At 42.8% G+C, this 20,249-nt stretch overlaps 1 protein-coding gene across 18 annotated transcripts in view; it reads right to left on the bottom strand.

The window, feature by feature from the left end:
- Window positions 1-20,249, bottom strand: part of NCOR2 (nuclear receptor corepressor 2) — a 1,388,857-nt gene that overhangs the window by 403,141 nt on the left and 965,467 nt on the right. For all 18 annotated transcript variants that reach the window (XM_078667637.1, XM_078667632.1, XM_078667640.1 and 15 more), the window contains one exon: window positions 9,612-9,781. In XM_078667637.1, the coding sequence (XP_078523763.1) occupies window positions 9,612-9,781 (170 nt within the window). The remainder of the gene's footprint in view (window positions 1-9,611; window positions 9,782-20,249) is intronic.

Consider the following 20,249-nt stretch of genomic DNA (forward strand, 5'->3'; position numbering starts at 1 on the left):
CTTCACAACCGGTCACAGAAGTTCAAGATCGACAATGTGCTATCTACACCTGTGCCTGCAGATCTAGGTGTTCCACAAGGATCCTCCCTCTCCCCCACACTGTTCAACCTCGTCATGGAACCACTCGCCACCCTGCTCCAAGCTTCCAATGTCCAATTCCATATGTACGCCGACGACACACAACTCTACCTAAAGCTACAATCCCCGGAAGATATCAAACATCTGAATTCCACGCTTATTAACACTCAATCTTGGCTGGCAGATAATCACCTCAAACTAAATGCTCTGAAAACCCAGTTCCTACTCATCTCACCCCCGGCGAAAATTTCCACCACCCAAAAATTTCCACCACCCAAACACAAAAGCAGCTAATTTCCAAATCAACACATTGAGGAAAATTAAACCTTTCCTCCCTGCCGAAGACTTCCAAACTGCTGTACAAGCTCTAGTCATCCCTCGAATAGACTACGGAATTGTGGCCCTCAGCGGACTCCCGCTAGCCACAACTGCACCCTTAAGAGCCTCCCTGAACGCTGCAGCAAGACTCATTACTGGCTCAAGAAAACATTTGCATATATCCCCAGACTTAAAGTCTCAAAAATGGCTGCCTTTTGAAGCCAGAATACAGCTAAAAATTGCAGTTATGACACACGCGGCCGTGCACCACAATGCACCCAACTACCTCGCTCAAAAGTTGTCTATATCAGGAGGTTCGAGATCCAATAGAAGTACAAAAAACCTACTCCTGAAACCTCGTAGATTCCGGAAAGAGAAAACATACAAGCGCTCCTTCTCTGGAATGGCACCCAGGTTCTGGAATGCGCTCCCGCCTGAAACTAGGCTGATCTCCTCCACTGCACTCTTCAAGAAAGAGGTGAAAACCATCCTTCTGGCCAAGATCTCCTGAACCTTATTGGTGCTGGATCAGAGATTCTGCATTGCTTTGTATCACTGTTCACCTTGTCCTCTGGCACTATACTTCTAACTTGATGTTGTCACTACCAATATATGATACACGTTGGTTTACTGATTCACTCTCCCGATGCCCCCACTCAGTGTTCTCGCTACACTAAGACTTTGGTACAAGCCATCCACACACCCAAGGTGCACCTGAACACCTCTGTAGTGGGATCAATGACTTGTACCGTCTTATATTACTTTTTTACCTGATTGTATATTGATATGTTTTATGTATGTTTACTATTATCCTACCATGTTAGTGACTACTATACTGCTCCCATTATCTCTGTTGACTCCTACTGCCCCTACCCTGTCTTTGTGAAGCGCTCCGATATCTGTAAGGATCTTGTTCGCGCTATATAAAACTTTGAATAAATAAATAAATAAATAATGTGCGGGTCTGCTCTAGTGGAGAAATGCAGAAGGGGAGCCTGCCAGGGTCCTAGAGGTTCCTATGCAAGTGGATCCATGCTGACAAAGTCCACCATACTCCAAATGTACTGATAAATAGAGAAAAGAGAGCAAGGTGGGCACTGAGCATTCTCATCACATCACCTAATGGTCATTTCTTGGGAGATTTTCTAGCCCCGAATTTGGATTTTGTTGCAAAAAGACAGATGCCCGGAGTCCCTCTGCCAGCAAAAATGCCGTCTGGCGTTTGCTAATTCAGCTTCCGTATTTGCAGGCTTTAGGCATCTCTGCTGAGACCATCTGTCCAAAGATTATTTCACAATTTAGATCAATCCCAGTAAATATTATTTCTTTTAATAAAAGACTAAAAAAACATACTGTTAAAATCTCAATGCACGTGAGCACCGCCTCCTTACTTCTTGGCACTGCTGTTCTATTTTTAGGTCAGACTCAAGACTTCACAGAAGAAGCAAAAAAGAAGAAAGTAGTGTGCCTGGCTTTGACACGGCTAGATACTGGGTAGCGAGATTACTTCTCTGGGTACCAAATATTCTGCACACTGGATGCTCAGGCACCTGAAAATACTAGCACATAAAAAACATCTTTCCTGTTACTGGGACCTCAGAAACTTTTTTTTAAAAGAAATGCTTTCAGAGGGCTTGTCCAGCCTAGATACAACTTCTCGAGCCCACTCTTACGAAGCTGTCATAGTGCAGCAAAGATGGAGAAAAAGAAACATGTAAATGGATAGCAGTCCCAAAAGGACTTTGAAAGCCCTGATGATGAGCAAATTGTGTAGCATGAAGGTGTCCAGCAGTGTAGAAAATGATTACCATCCTGGCTTCAGCGATGTATAAACAGGGAGAGGGGTTGGCCTAACGGCTAAGGCGCTCGACCTCGGACCTGGGGATCTGGGTTCGAGTCTCGGTAACGACACCAAAAACCTCCTGTGATTCTGGGCAAATCACTTAATCTCCCCGTGCCTAAAAAAAAAAAAATGAAAGTGTCTCATGTAACGTAACTGGTGCTATGTAAAGCGCTCTGATACCTGATTCGGTTCGGGTCTAGTTCGCGCTATATAAAACTCTGCAAAAAAAAAAAAAAAAAGTAATTTCCGAGTCCAACTGTGACTAAAAGAAGTGATCATTAAGACTTCACTGCAGCATCTGCCATAGAAATGCCTACTACGGCCAATGGTGGGTATGGTTTTTGTGTATCAAGCTTGTAGAAAGCTGTTTTTTTTGGTCACAGAGTACAATATTTCTCCTCTTCCCTCCGAACAAAACCTTAAGCTCCAGATCATTCTCCAATACACCGTAAAGAAAAATACCGAGCATGCTTTTCGGCACAGAGGGTGTCCCGGTATCAAAAGCACATGGGAAAATGACAGTGACCAGAGACCAGCAGTAGGAACTCCAAAAGTTCTGATGTGTTACCCATCAAAACGTAGCCACAGAACTTTGAATCACATTTACTCTCCAAAAATACTGGCATATGAGCACCAAGAGGCCTACAGATATAAGATTGTATCTAATCTACATATCAATCACACAGTGCATTCACGCTGTGACAAATTGTTCCCAAGAACAATGCACACATTGCTCTGCAACTGTGAGGTTCTGTTGAGTAATTAAGATGTGTCCAGGAGATGGAGCCAGTTTGTGTGTTTTAAGGCTACAGGATCCTTACAGGGAAAACAGTATTTACAGGTTGTCGTCTTAGACGCAGACAAACGTAGTCAAACAAGTGACTTACCTTCAGCAATATGCCTTCTGGTGGATACTTCCTCATGCCCAGGCTCCAGACAAAATCTGGAAGGGTTCACAAAGCAGTACTTCTGTGCACCAGTATTAGGCATAGTGCTGATCCGGGTTGACTTTGTTCTGTCTGGAAGTGACGTACTGAGTCGCATGTAAGTGCAACCCCTGTGTTTGGACGTCAGTCTGAGCCCTCTGAATTGCAACCCAGGAACGAGAGTACTAGTGTGCAGATCCCTAGCTTGGGACATTGTTAGATGCAAACAGAGACCATTCCACAGACTAGAAAGAGGGAGGGGGGAGTGGGGGGTGCGCAGTGAGGAATCTGCGGTTAGATACAGTATCCATCAGAAAGAGCGTTACTGGCGGTAAGTAATCTGTTCTTCAAAGCAATACCTCCCAAGTTGAAGGGTCTGAGGAATGGGCGCACATGAAAAAGTCCTGTAGACCAAATTGGCAAAACGCCTGCCCATTGAACTTGGCTGTCAAGGCAGTAGAGCTTAGTAAACATGTATATGGATGCTTACATCGCATCCCGACAGATGTTGATAACAGGCAGTCTGTGTGCCAACACAGTGGCAGCAGCCTTGGCCCTGGTCGAATGAGCCCTCAGTCTTTCCAGGGACTGCTTTTTTGGCTAGTGCAGAGGGCTATACATCTTGACAAAGTCCTTTTCTGCACCGCCATTCCATGCTTTACACTGGAAAAATTCACCAAAAGCTGATAGTGCACCAGATGGTTTTTGGATCCAGCCAATGGAGTTTCTCCTGCTTATTCGAGGGCGATGCAGCACAAAGAACGTTTGGAGGGTGATGGACTGTGCAACATGTAAAGGAGCAATGATTTATGGCAGATAGGGCACTTTGATTAGTCTGGGAAAAACTTGATGCATGTTGATTGCACCGAGAGTGCGTGACGTGCAGTCATACGACAAGTTGAGCTTGAACAGTCAACAGCTGCCACTAAAACTCCACAAATGGTGGTGTAGAATGTGCAGGCCAAGGTGCAGAACCCTGCATGACAGGGGACAGATGCACAGAAAGTCCGGGTACCACACTCTCCTGGTCTAGTCTGGAGCTACTCGGATGACTTGGATCTGGTTGTTCACGATCTTCTTCAGAACATGGAGCAGTAGAGGTAAGGGGTGAAAGGCATGTAGGAATCCTGTGCTCCACTCTAGGCAGAATGCAACTCCTAGAGAGAGTGTTCTTGGGAATACCAGTTCCCATAAGCGTTAACACTGCACATTCTCAGTGGTGTCCAAAAGATCCAGCCAGGGTTCTACATATTGCTGGAAGATGCCCTGTGCCACCTCATGGGGCAACCACCCGCCAGGTGACTCATGACCAAGGAAATGCGCTAGAGTCCCAGCCAAATCCAGAAATGAAGAACCTCTCGGCAAAGAACCCTGGTTCCCACACCACCTTGGTTGTTGCCGTACCACACAGTGGTAAGTGTTGAACCAGCCTCCCTTGATGAACAGCAAGAAGGTCTTCCAAGTCAGGTGAATGACCCACAACTCCAACAGGATGATGTGGAATCATGTTTCTGCTGGAAAACAGAGTCCTCTGATATCCATCTTTCAAAGATGACCTCTTCTAGCCTGCAGCAATGAATCAGTTACTGCTGCCAGCTGCGGTCGAGCAGACACTCCTATAGCTCTCTTGCAGTCTTCTTCAAAACCTGGATGGAACCCAACTTGTTATCTTGGTAATGAGCCCACCAAGACTTCAGTTTCTGCTTCACAACCTGCATTTGCCACCTGGCATTGTGGATGAGCAGGATGCAGGAGGCCAAGAAGGCCAGAGCCACTCTCACTGGGACCCTGGACCAAGGCGAAAATATTGGGATCATAGCCTGAATGTTTTAAATTTGTTGTGACAGAGGTAAAGCCATCAACTACACCATATCCCAGATGACTCCAATGAAAGGGAGCCTAAGCAAAGGAGTCAAGTGTGACTTTGGCATGTTGATTGTAAACCCCCTTGATGTCAGGAGGTTCACCATCGTCTGGAGGTGGTATGCGACTGACTGTAGAGAGCCTGCAACGAACAAACATTTGTTGAGGTAGGGTCGGAAACTGCTATTCCTAACTTCTGAATTATGCTGCGGTCACCACCATCAAATTCGTGAACACCGGAGAGGCACTAGTAAGGCCAAAGGGGAGCAAGGCCAATTCAAAATGCTCCTGGTCCACCTTGAACCGCACCTAACATATGTGGGACTGCAGGACAGGTATATGAAAATACGTGTCCTGCAGGTACAGAACTACCATCTAGTGACCAGGACCAGGGCGGACAGAACCTGGGCAAGAGTGAGCATCTTGAAACTGGCCTTCCGCAGGACAGTGTTCAGAGGGCAGAAATCTAAAATAGGATGAAAGCACCCGTCCTTTTTCAGCATAAGGAAACAGCTGGAATAGCAACAAATCCCTATTTCTGAGGAAGGGACCTACTCTATGGCTTCTATCAACAAGACGGACTGTACACCTCCTGCATCAGAACGGCGAGGTACAGCTCTGAAAGCTGCTCTGAAGTGGGTGGTAGATGAGGCGGGTTCGAAAGGAATGGAAGAGCATGGCCCTTTTAATTATCTTATGGACAAATCCATTATATGTGATCCTTTGTTACCCTTGTACAAAGTGTTGGATCTGACCTCCGGGTGGTCGTGTGCTACTCAGAGCAGGCAAAAGTGGCTTGGATGCTGATGCTGCAGAGTTGAAGGACTGGGATGACAGCTGCGTCTAGTGACCTGTGCTTTGTCTGTCTAAACCCTGCCCCTGACGCTGAAAGGAGTGGGATGACTGCAGCAGGTGCAGGGGCCTGGTGATGCCTGAACGCCAGCCATGTGGAGTATCCTTGAAAGCAACTAAGTTGCTGGGGAAACTGCCTTGAAAATGCCGAAAGGAAGAAGGAACGTAATGTGGTTCGGTACTCCTTAACCCCTTCGGTGCTCATGACGGAACGGTTCCGTCATGAGCGTCGTTTGGCCTGTGCTCATGACGGAACCGTTCCGTCATGAGTTCATAAGCCCAATAGAACGTTCAGCACAGCGCACAAATTTGCGCCGCGCTGAAGCGGTTAAAGAGTTCCAAGGCCAAATCTGCCTAGACAAGCTTGGCTTGTCAAAAGGCATATCCATATGCGACACTGGGACATCCCAAGAGAAGCCCATAGATTTCACCCAAGTGAGGCGACAGAGCACCCCACTGGTGCAGACAGCCCCACCCAAGCAATTGGTAGTCTACAACATGGTTCCGCCAAGAAGACCTTTTTTTGTTATATTCCTTAATGTATTTTGGCCCAAAGTCTTAACACTTTGCTTACGGAGCCAATTCAGCATCAAAATTAATTCACCAGTCCATTTACCTGCACCCAGTTGTGATAGATATTTTTTAAATGAAAAGACTAGAGGGTACCCAATGTCTTGCGCTCACACAAAGAAAAAATGCCATTGGAAAAACGGTATTCAAATAAATTGGTAAACAACCAACGTGATAAATCCGATAGATACTCAGTAAGACTTTAGATAGAAAAAAAATAGAACCTTTTAAATGAGAAAAGGAAAAAAAGGCACGAAGATATATAAAAATAAAAAAAAATAAGCATTGTACAACAGTTTGCAATGGTACACTTCAAAGTTATTGGACAGCCCTGGAGACACAGTCAACTGTCTAGACATCATCATGGAAGCCAAAGAACTCAATCACGCACAGGAGGCTGGGAGTGTTTCTAGACTTCATGATTTTAGGCAGCGGAGACTCACCCTTCACAATCCCTCCCCCCCCCCCAGCGCCACAGGGAAACCAAGCACTCCAAGATACTCTGTCACAATGGGGAATATCATTACCAGCTCCTAAGCATACACTAAAACATACTGCAACTACTGTGGGGCATTAGAAATAACAGCGACAATAATTATTAAAACAATAATTAAAATATTAACATTGTAACAACATCACCACCATTAACACATATAATGAGGACAATATTATTATTAACAATAAATACTAATAACACAGGTCAATTTGCCGGCTAATAGTTTGAGGTCTAAAGCCGATAAGCTCGGAGATACTTCTACAACCAGACAACTAAGAAGTGTCAATTAGTTTAGACAACATATCCAGAAGCACAACGTAAAAAAAAAAATATCAGTAGCCCACCGTGCATGTCCTATTTGCCTTTATAGCTGAAGATTGACCACATACACGGCGGTCCTGAGACAGTGACATTGGTTAAAATGTTAAGAGGATCTTCATGAATAAGAGTAGTAACAGAGACAGAAACTTCCAAGGGATTAATAAACTTAGATAGGTTTTCCCAGATACATATCATGTCAAAATAATTCACAAACATTAAACTATCGATTCAGAAAAAAAAAATATTTCTATATGACCATAGTAGACAGTAGAATTTTAAAAGCATATCGTATAAAAGGCAACCAGTTCAGCGGTCTTTTCACTCTCAAATACCTAACAAAATGATTTCCCTATCAACCAGCATGCACATACGTAAATTTCAGTTCAACTATTTACTTTTGGAGTCCAAATGTTTCAGCTGGTCCAGGGCAATAGCATACTTCTCTATTACAAATACTTTAATCTGTGACTGGTGGGACCACCTGAAACATTGGTGTCAATCAACATCCTTTTTACCGCCTAGTCTATAAGTTATGGACACTTATCCCAAGAAGGCCCAGCAGCATTTAGTTCTTCCATTGTCAATGAAATGCGTACCCAATCCAACCAGGTGATCGTACTGGCACACAGACGTACCCTAGAATAGTGGCCTCAAAGTTGAACAAATACAAAGATAAATACTCTTCTTCACGGAACACAATCTGCTAGGATGAATTCATTAGATGTCACCAGACGGCACAGTAGGAGGTTAATTTGGCGATCACCATCAGTAACTTGATCAATCAATGCGTAACATGATCTCTGATACTGAAATACGATTTCATAAAATGGTGGGCTACTTACAGCTTCCAAGGAAGTCTTAAGTGGGATTTCTCAAATATATGATTAAAGTGGCAGCCAGACATGCACAACTCAGATAGTTGGAGCAGGAAGGTACTTACATTATCTGGCAAATTTACTATGTAGATTTACATGGCTTCCTTTTGGTACACTTGCTAAAATGTTCATCATCAATACATTTCCTGTGAGGATACATCATTATCCATGACATAGCCTAACTTGTTTCTTCACAACATTCTCCTAAAGACGAGGAGTTATCGCATAGGAACCAATTACATCAGGGGTTTTCCGCCCTGTGTTTTTCAGAAAGTCCCATGTAATTATAAATTTAAAAATTCCAAAATGACGCCAAAGCTTTACTGAGAGGCTGATTCAGGTTACCTCAATAAAGGAGTTTCATAAGCAATCATTATACATATATACATATAGCATCATCTCCTTGTGCCATATTCTTGACAGTGTGGATGAAATATTTAGGAGTTTAAGCTCTTTCCCTAAAGTTGCACTTACAACCTCACAGATGTAGATGAAGTGTTGCTGCTCTACTATTTTGTATCAGAAACATGTATTTCAATTGCCAATTCTGAAGACGCGCTACGCAACTGCATAACAAATATGTGCAGATAACAATCATGGCTCACAAAAAAGTTATAGTAATAACTTATGGGCATGTTGTTTTTCAGACAAAATGCTGATGGCATTTTCGAATGAAGCAAATTGTAGATGTCCCTATGACTTAACTAAATGACACTAATTTTAGCAAAATTAGAGGAAACATCTTACAGCTGGGAGATAATTCCAAATAAGCCAACAGGTCTGCACCACACAGTGCTCTTACTGCAAAGGGGGTTTACGTGTCACAGAGTAGCCTGAATACAGTTTCAATGATACTTCAATTTCGAATAAAGAAATGTTTTTAGAGAGGCCTTTGACATGGGAATCTCCTTCGCAGAAACAGCATTGTGGGTCGAGCATCTCAAGCTAAAAGAATTTTTTTTTCCTTTTGGTTGTATATTGTGGTAGCGGTTATCGACACCCGCGGCTCATCACCATGGAACAATTGCCATGTTTATTAAGTGGAAGGCGCTGCCTGTTGATTTTTGGAGGTATCAACTATCAGCCTATTTAGAATTTAACCCAACTTTCTTGTTGGAGATAGATCCTCTAGGAGGGACTCACGCCTGCAAAATTATTGAAATCGCTAGGAAAAAAAAACTATTAAAAAACAAAACAATGGTAATCAAATTACCAATAAGCTACGAATTTCAAGGAATTTTCTAAAACTGAAATAAGATGTAAAAGTCAAGGGTCATGTATACAATTTTACAGAATTGTTAGTCCTATATAGGACTTCGCGAATGGCAATCATGTGCAGAAGGGAATGGATACTTATTTCTACCTATAGAAAAATAAAAAGAATAACTATCTCCCTTGCAACTTTTCTATTTTTAAGTCAAACAGAATAAAAATAACTAAGATGAAGAATGTGCCACAGAGATACATACCTTGATCTGCATTTGGCTGGGGGGCAGCGGCTTCTTCGTTGGCCTCATTGGCCATGGACCGAGTGATGCGACCTTTACGCCGGCCCTGGCTGTTGGCCGTTTTCCTGCCCTTAGAGGTCACCGCTTCCTTCTCATCGTTATCCTCCCCGGATGTCTCATCGTTCTTTTCCCTGTAGGCAGCAAAAAAAATTAAAAAATTACAACTGCAAATGGGGCCATTCGCCTAGTTGCTGATCGTTTTTGCAGATGCTTGCACATCCAACTCATAGCGAGCTCAGAAAAAACTGACAAAACTGGTTTTAATGAAAGGCCTTCCAAATTTATCACAAGCTCATCCTAATTTATCTTCTTGAAGGGGACCTGCTGGCGAATGTCTGGACAGACCTTACTTAAATAAGGAAGCCAGATGTTCCTTACGATCCTGGCATTTAAGCTCGTTAGGCACCTCAAACTCGGTTTGCAGAGGTAGCTCCCTGCAGACATGAACTGAAGAGAGGATTTTGCCTTGGCCACTGACCTGAGAACTCATATAATACAAGTTCCCTTCAATAGGAGTCTCCCAACTTGATGCAGTCAATTTGAAAAGCGAACTATGATGACTTGATTCATGCTGCATTTGCACTCGAACGAAAACAGTCTATATTGGAATTCCGGCTATAGTACCAAGGGGGAAACATCCTTTACCACGAAACTTTTACAACGCGGTACCATTACCACGCAGGTTTTACAACGCAAGTCGTTACAACGACTTGCGCTGGAGGGCGCTGTAGGATAGGGAATAGTTTAATTTACTATCCAACTCCTTCCCTACTATCCACGGGGACTGGAGTTGGAATAGTAAATTAAACTATTCACTATCCTGCGCCCCCCAACGCAAGTTATTGTAACGACTTGCGTTGTAAAACCTGCGTGGTAATGGTACGCGTTGTAAAAGCACGCATTGTACCGTCATACATCCATACCAAGGAAATACAGACCATCATTTACCCTTTCAAACATGACAACCCTGTCTGATTGGTAATTTTACACCTCGGCTGCTACTCCGGACACAGCCATATTTTATTACAATTGTTCAGTTTTCGTTTTTAGAGAATTACCAACATTCGAAGGGAAGACGCGAACAGGAAATCTAGGTTTACTATTCAATTGACAGGATTTACATGGTAAATTGGTGAAAGACATGCACATGTTCCACCAGCAAGGAAGAGGGGTTGGGGGCCTGGTTAGATAGGCTGAAAATGCTTTGCTGTGGGACAGGTTTTGCAGTGTTGGCCTCGAAATGCTAAGAGTGCCTGCAATATCCTTCCGGGTAAGAGCGCCTGTCATTGAGACAGCAGCACTACTGGAAGGGAATCCATACCAGGTTGTAGAATCCAGCAAACCAAGTCGCAAACAGATAATCCCCTTTACAAAACCAAACCTAACCTGAAAATGGTGGCACATAACGCTCAAACATTAAAACTTATTTCGGGAATCAGCAAAGTGCATCACAGGCAGGGATTTACACTGGTTATGCGAGGGCACTTGACACTCACTTGACGATGAATTAATGGTTTGTGCTGCAAAGGCCCGGTTGCGCCCTTGAAAGATACAGGTTATGCTTTATGTTTTTTTGACCACTAGTTGTAAATTTGTACCCTAAGTTTTTAGTGTAAATGTAAAAGAGAATGGTGTGTCCATTCAATGGGCGTAGCTGCATACCTTGGATCGAAAACAAATGGAATTTCTAATGAACTCAGAAAACACCACCTCACTTGAGGGTCAGCGGTAAGAGGGCCGAATGCTGTTAGGATAATAGTGAGTACACTGGCTATAACAAAGCACCTAGTTAATGATAATTCAGCCTTTGTCCTTTCTCAAGACAGTGGTGGGAGCTTAAACCCACATCCATGGATGGATGGGGGAACTTTCTACGGCCGGTAGGTCGCAAGCAGGTTCAAAGAGGCTGGCACATGCAAGGGATACAAGCTTAGTACATGCAAATAATACATGCTCGGGCTCTGGTCAACAGTAGGCCTGTGCGTGAAATTGCGCTCCGCTCGTAGAGTTGCGGAGCTTATCCCAACCTTTGCCTTATGGAGTTTTTTTCCTCGCTCACGCTCATCAATGTTAAATTGGCGAGCAAGGAAAATCTTACTCCAGGCGAGAATTCTCAATGCGGGCAGTCACGGATGGCCAATACCGTTCGCAATGAGAAAGCTTCTGTTCGCGTTGAGGAAGCTACCGCACGAGTAGAACATCTACTCAAGTGGCAGAAAGCAGCGCCCTCTTGTGCTGCGTGCATGGTGCAGTTCGAGTTGATTTTCCAGCGCGGGACCCGGCGCTGCAAATCAGAGCGAACGGCGTGACCCAATACACTCCGCTGCTTGTGGGAACTCCACGTAGCGCGGCAGCGTTCTTTGGCCATTCGTGGAGTTCCGCATAGTGGAACTCTGCCCGGGCCCATTCAACAGGACAACATTAGGACCCCATTCTAGGTATTGGTAGTGAATTTCCCTAACAACTATAATGGACTGCTAGCAGCCAGTGTTTAATATGCCTACACTTAGGCAAAAAGTGTTTAAACAGTGTCACTCTAGTATCCTATGTGGCACGCTGTTACAGAAAGGTCGTTTCTTCCTCACCTATTGTTCAGTATTTCTGGTCAGTGAGGGAGTAATCTTTAGATGCAATGTATACCTTTGGCGAGGCCTTCTTCACAAATGTACAGATTCACCGAAGAGAAAGTTCACCTCGTTTAAAGCTTAATACACACTTTGAGACATATTAACCTGAAAGAGGACACTTGCTGATAATAGCTTGGCATCACTGGTTCATGGTTAACTTGCATGACCCTTTCTTGATTACAGAAGCTGTTAAGCACTTATAATTTACTCAATGTATAAAAAAATATGTCGCTTGTTTTTACCTTTATTCAAACTCTTCCTCAGTTGATTTGCAAAATTATTCTAGGATTGATAACCCGTATCAGGAAAAAGAGGCTACATAAAAATACATAAATAAAATAAAAGTTGAAGATAACAAAACTTGAGTAAATAAAGATGACAAAACCTCCCTTAGGCCTCACGAGGTAAAACCTCTTTCAAAATCTTTGTATGTCACTATGTTTCATTGCGCGTAACATTTATGAATCAATGGACATTCATGTTTGCCATAATTTGAGCCTTTGTAAGGGACTAGCAAATAAAGGCCCTCTTTCTATTTTGGTTTTCATGTGACCTCATTAAATAGATTACACATTTTAGAGTGTTTCTGGATCAAGAGGCATGTTTTGAAATGTCATTCTGTGTCCTAAAAATCTAAATTTAAAGTTAATTACAAAGCATCTCACTAGAATATGTCACTATCAATATTAATGCACCCGCACATAACTGCTTTAAATACTGCCCGAAGGACCACACACAACCTTTACACTCTTATCTGGAGAAGGGTTGTGTAATTGCGTACTACTGCCAAGGGTCACTTTTAATCAACATAGTCCTTGCAGTTTGGCACTTATCCAGAATTTACTTGCACATCTGAAAAAAAACCACATGCCTGTGTGTTCTTATATATGCTTTACAAAGGCAGCAGGCCGGTTTATCTAAAAGCCTGGCATGATGGGATTTGACAGGGGTTCAAAAAACCCTTAGTAAAATGTGTGCCCAGATTAAATCAAGTGAGGTAATGTAAGGAGAAGGTGTGGGTAAAAAAAATATTTTTGCCTGCCAGCTTTTTCTACGTTTACAAACTATGCACTTTCCTTGCGGTCAATATTCTTGCAAAAACAATTTTTGGAGAGGAATTTTCTTGTCCAAACTTATGGGGAGATTTACTAATTTAACTTCCTTGAAATCAAGTTTTTCTGATATTTTTCCTCATACTTATTTAGAAACCTGGCCAAAATGCATAACAAATTTTAAAAAAACTATTGAGTAAACTCACACAATACCAGTAAACCCCTTCCATATGAATTTCCATGTCTTACTCCAGGGTTAATCGTAATATTAGAGCATAAACCCCTCTTGCCATAGTCCATGCCTCGTCTTTCTTACTTTGTGGTACTTCCCATTAGTGCAGTGGCCAGCACTCGTTCCTACCATATGTCACTGCAAGATTGGGCCCTATTGTTTCTGCAGTGTGGCACATATCTTGCTCAGGTTGTTAGGATTATAAAATTCAATAACCCGCAAGCTTCAGAATTGTTGCAATTTAACAAATCGTTGACATTAATGGACAGCACTCTTTTCAGTCGATGCATGCCTGCATATGGTCATTTAAGTAGCTGAATTGATTTACTTATCTTGATTTTCAGATTTCCCTAACTAAATAGTTGTATGGTGTCAGATTTTTATTTTTTCGCATTATCCCTGGTTACAGAACGTTTTTCTGGCTTCCTTCAGGACTGTATCAGATATGTGGAGACAGCAAGTAAGCCTGGTCTGTAAGCTCCAGTGCTGGACCAGTACTTCTTCCAGTTTCCAACAGGGCTTACAGGAGTTTGCTTACGGCCTCACACAACGAAGATTCCAGTCAATAGTCGCCTTTTGGTAGGATTTGATGTCTAGAAGGTTGAATACCCTGGAGTTTTTACTTGCATCTACTTAAATGCGTAGTCAGCGTACCGCCCGTTGAGGAGCGATAACGCTTAGTGATTAAGCTCGATGCGTCTTTGAAAAAAGTGTTACTATAAGAACGTTGAACCTCCGTCGTCGAAATAAAAGAGTTAAGAGCTTAGTATTTCAATACCCATCGATGATTTTGCCTGACGAGACATGAGCATAAAGTCTATTAATGGAAGTATGACGACGGAGTACGGGTTATTCCCAACTTGTTTGACCCAGAAAAGATTGGGTAATCCATAGGGATGCTTGAAATACTGGTCCTGATGAAAGACTCAGTATCTTCTAGGAAGGCTGAAACATCTAGACAACGAGGAAGAATACTTGGGTAATTGGACCCCAAACAGTGTCTGCATTTGTTTTTAACACTGTCATGGTAATATTCTGATAATAAAGTTTGTTGCAGGTATGACTCAGGCAGCATTTTAACTATATACAGCTGGGATGCCTTGAAATATCTGTAAGTGCGCCCTTGAAGAGATCAGGTTGAAGCCAGCGGTGGAAGTATTAGAGTCCATTGTGCAAACAGTATGATGAGACATGCCTTCAGGACTTACTGAAGGGTGAGAATCTTATAGTAAAAATCACTCAAGTGCCGGTACCGCCCACATGGATTGGACTTGTAGGGGACTTCTGCTTTTGATTTATATACAATCAGTGTTTTAGACATTTTAAAGGACAGGAACGTTGAGCTCAAAATTGCTGAGCAACATAAAAACAAATATCAGGGAAAAGGCAGCATACTTGTCCTACAAATTACGACTGGGCAGTCAATTTCAAGGTTTCTCCTTAAGATACCATGTAATATTTTTGGGGGTAACCATTCTACACCCAAAGCCTGGACTTTCACCAGTTAAGCTTTCGTATTTAGTGCATTGTTAACTTCGATGTCTTATTGGAATACTATTTCTAAACACTTTAAGGGGCCACTTTGCCATTTCAACCATTACCTTTCACCAGCACAAAGATAGTTAATGTTTATGAGCTTCAACACACTTTTTGTTTGGTCAGGTGCATCCGGAAATCCTTACATAGCATGGCACGGGCTCAAAATGTCTGGAAATACCGCTCCTGCCTAGAAAAATATATCATATCATCAGTGGTATATGCTGCCAGATAATTTTTTTGCAATCTCTTGTTTTGTGCCTCTGATATTTTTTTTGTTAAGCTGCACATAAAAAGAGTTCAGAAGTTATTAAAAAAATAGCTGGCAACAATGTGAACGTTAGACAAGGTTTCCCATCCCATCTTCACCCAATGCCTACACGGCACTGGAATCCAAAGACACACACTACGATGGATCTGCTCCTTACAGGACAGGCCCCAGTCAGACAGCCTGACACCGTACACCTCGGACGCCCACAACCTCATCTGCAGTGTTCCACAAGGATCCTCCCTAAGCCGGACCGTCTTCAAATCATACATGGTCCCTCTAGCCGGCATCATGCGCCCTCACAACATCAAGGTCCTCTCCTACACTGATGACAGACAACTCATTCTCCCCCTCATGGACAAAACAGCCAGCATCCAGATCAAGTTCAATGCATGCATGATTGAAATCGTCCACTGGATGAAGACCAGCTATCTGAAGGTGAACACCGACAAGACTGAAAACATAATCTTCGTGAAGAGCACTTCACTGTGGGACTCCACCTGCCAGCCGACAGGGTTAGGACCGACACCCACCAGACATGTTAAAAACCTCAGGATCGTCATCAACAGCAAACTCGTCCTGACCATCTAAGTCAATGCCAATTTATGTTTCCATACCCTGAAGATGTAGAGAAAGATATTGAAATGACTCCCATTCATTACAAGGAAAATTGTCGCACTCGCCCTTGTGACACGCATACTGGCCTACAAAAACATCCCCCAAGGGATAACCAGAAATCCACAGACCACTCAGAACTCGGTGGCTTGAATCACTCTCGACCTCCCGTGCCACATACACATCACACCATACCTAAAGGAGCCCCAATGGCTCCCCATACACAAATGAACACAATTCAAACTCTTTACCCACACTTTCAAGGCACCATATAACACTAGCCCAAATATCTCAACTATCGCCTGTGCTTTCAGAAACCTGGTAGACATCTCCGTCGTCCAGGCTCGCACATCCCACACATATGGAAAACCAATTCTAGTGGTCAAGCCTTTTCCTACAATGGTCCTAAAGCATGGACTACTTGCCACTGCACAAAAGGGCCTCTTCCTCACATCTTGAATTTCGCAAGAAGCTGAAGACCAGGCTTTTCAGGAAGTCCCATTAGGCACTAGGTTTGGCTGGACTCGCACATGCTCAGCGCCAGGGTAGCCTCTAGGGCGATAGTGCGCTCTACAAATGTGCATAACACAGCATAGCCTCTTATGAGGTAGACAGTGTTTTAAACAAAACTTTGTTGTTGGGTTGGAAACTGTGTTGCATCAAATGACTGGTTGCTGGAAATGCATTACATAGGATTTAGTAAAAACCTGTCAGGTTATTAGTTATACATTAAGGATCCATTGTTTTACTGTGTCTTTTTTTCTCAATTACTACTCTGCCACATTGTTCCTTACATTTTAAATACTGTACCCACACATGGCCTGCCGTGTTGGCTTCTTCAATGATGTTTGCCCTGCGCTTGACGGTCTTATGTGTCTGCTCTATAGAAACGTATAGCAAACATAGATAAGGCTAATATACCTACTGCAGGTGTTCAGGGTTAACCCAAAATGCAGTTGTGTCAGAATTTTGACTTATACTCAAGGTAGGTTACTTTTACATTTTTGTTAGCCAAAATTCCAAGGTCAAAAGGAAGGGTTAAATGAGACTATAGCTCAACAGAAACTTACACAAATACTTCCTACCTCCTTTTCACATTAGCATCAGCAATTATGCTGAGATTAGGATGCCATTTCGGGTGTAAAGGCCCAATTAAAGCTCCTAAGTGTTAAATAATCAGGTACATCATCAGAGGCAATCTTCGGTTCTATGGCTTTGTTCAGGACTACGTGATGCAGGTTTCAACATCAATAGATACGTCTACACAACTGTAGAATGTAAGAAATAAAAGTCTCTCTCAGACCACATTGCATCAGTCAGAGATCAATATGTTTCACTAGATATTTGACTGCCTTCTTTGTGCTTGACAGATGGAATGTAGACGAAATGTTCATCTGTAATTGGGTCCATAAAGAGAATCAAGTCCTTCACTAGTAACATCATTGTGTTGTCCACATAGTTACATTATAAATTGTTCTAGAGCTCATCAGACGTAGGAGCAGATATTTTCCTCTCGAGTACCGGTGCCCTAACAGAGGTACACACACAATCACCAATCTGTGCCATAGTGATGTCGTCAATCCCATCTAACCCAGAACCCTGACCACACCGACCATTTCATGCAGCGACTACAATTCCATCTACACATCTTTAAACTACTACGGTATACTACCATTGCTGCACCCAAACTTTACACATCTAAGAATGTATTCACTTGGAAGAGAAACCAAAGATGTCTACTTATTTACTTATACATTTAACATAATTAATCCTATTTGCAACTTAGCTTCTTGAACCATGTAACTGCATTTCTTATACTGGATGTATCACAGTTCTACAAGCATAAAAATGTGTGACCCTAAAAATATAACCTGGATTTTCTTAAATCAGTATAGTCACAAAACGTGTCCTATAGTCTGTCAACTTACGTGAAAAGTTAAAACATTTCTTGATCAAAATAGGTCTACATTTTTGATTGCGCATTAAGGCAGATTAACGCTTTCTTCAAATATGTTTTGATATGTGTCAGTATCATTATTGATATTAAAAGTATGGATTTGTTTGCCGACCTTGTAAAGTGGTGAACAGTCACTTTGCTAATTTCACAGATTTTAAACCATCGCTGCTGGTATATAATCTTGCATTTATTAATTTTTAGGAGAGAAGATTTTTTTATAGGAATAAACAGTGGAATATTCTAAGCTCCGGTTGTTAGCGACAGCAAATCTATAAACGAGAGCACTGATTAATTATCTCAGTATTTATTACATCGGTGGATGCTATTTGTATTGTATGATTAGTGTGTTGTGAGTTTCTGTTGGAAATACCCTTTCTGCAGCTCAGACTTGTATTCAAATTATATTGCTTCCTCATCAGATTACATTTGGTGCTCTTAACTCTGATTATAGGCGGCAATCATTCGTAAAGAGTTGCTTTCCCTACGGTCTTATTTTTAATACCGAAGGGTCATTTAGAGCGACTGGGAATTCAATCCCTTTAGTAAAGGGAACAGATTCAGAATTTACCTTCTTTTCATTCGGGTTTTTGGAGAAGTCTCTTGTGATGTGACTGGCTTGACCCTTACAGTAAAACTAGTCCAGTTTGTCGACTGGAAGACTTCATGGACTGCAATTTCACAATAATGGGCCACGGGTTGTTCATGCATTTCAAGTGCCGTAAGGTCTAGCCGGCTGTCTGTGCCCTCTTTGGTCTGCCTGGATATCTCTGCACGCTTTTGTCTGGTAGGTGTTTTGTCACTCTTCCAGCAGGTGGTCATTGCACTCTAATCTAGACGATGGTCTAATAAGTCAACTAAGTCTTCTTTGTTCTGTTAGGTCTGAACCCACTTCAGTCTAGCAGGTGGTTTATACGTTCTTTGGTCATTGTTGTGCTTGTTCGTCTAATAGGAGGTCTGTGCAATCTTGAGTATATAATGTAAGTTGTTTGTACGTTCTTCGGTCCTGCAGGTCATTGATTTGCTTGTTAGAGGTCTGGGCAATCTTGAGTCTATATAGTAGGCGGTTTGTACACTCCTTGGTCTAGCACAGTGGTTCTTAACCTTTTGACTTCTGTGGACCTCCTCTGAATCATTACTGGACTTCAGGGACCGCCCACTGAGTCATTATAGAAAGTTGGGGATCACCAGCCTAAGCAATTTCAATGTTTTGTACTTACAATACACAAGTATACACAAAACAAATGCTCCAATATTAAAATATTTTGTTTGATTCACAATCACATATAGAAAAGGTTTTCACATTTTCAATGTTGCTTCCTTTTTTTAATATACTTTATTAATTCTAAAATATTGTTTTTAATATTATTTAATACAGTAACAGTCGTGCACCCCCTGAGCAGGCCTAGTGGACTCACAGGGGTTCTCAGACCACAGGTTAAGAACCACTGGTGTAGCAGCTCATCTGCCAGTGGTTCGGGGTGCCTCGGTCTAGCACGTCATCCATATGCTTTTTGGAATTGTATGTGGTCTATGAGTTCTTTGGATTTGTGTATGGCAGGAGCACACTTCGGATTTTAAAGGCTTGGTCGCTTAGTAATTGTAGAATCAGCAAGATTTTCGACTTAAAAAAAGCGGGTAATTCCCAAAGAGAAGAAGGTGGCACCCACGACTAAGGTACTTTATTTAAGTTAACCAGCTAGTCTCTTTCATTCTAGTATTGGCTTCTCACAGGAGGCCTGTTCCAGTACAGCCACTGGTCTCTCATTGCGCTCCACTTTTTAAAACAAAGGACACTGGTACATATCAGTGAAATCTCGTTTTTAATTTTAGCTGATATCTTGTCATCTCGAAGGTGGTCTTTTACAGTTTTGCTTCTACAAAGAGAGCTCCCAGCATCCCAGACTTTGGGTATCATGACAGTGGCGTAATGAACCTTGAGGGGGCCCCCTGCAGGGTACGTGAAGGGGCCCCCTCTGGACTTAATCTAGAGCTCCCCAGCAGAAGTGCGGTGCGGGCGGGGCCCCCTGGAGGGTGAGGGCCCCCCCCGCACCGCGGGAGCTGCAGGGGCCTGGGTTACGCCCCTGCATCATGACATACAGAGTGTGAGTTGAGAAACCCTCCCACCCCTAAGTACCAGGACATTGCACGCAACCTCAGCTTCATACTCGACTACTCGCTCTCAATGAACCGCCAATCAACGCAGTATGCTCATCCGGTTTCCACCTCCTTCGAAAGGAATTCAGATGGATCCCCACAGAATCCAGAAAGAGGGTCACCCACGCACTGATCACCAGCAGACTCGACTAAGGCAA

The sequence above is a fragment of the Lissotriton helveticus genome, chromosome 11 (genome assembly GCF_964261635.1).
Source record: "Lissotriton helveticus chromosome 11, aLisHel1.1, whole genome shotgun sequence".
Lineage (NCBI taxonomy): Eukaryota > Metazoa > Chordata > Amphibia > Caudata > Salamandridae > Lissotriton > Lissotriton helveticus.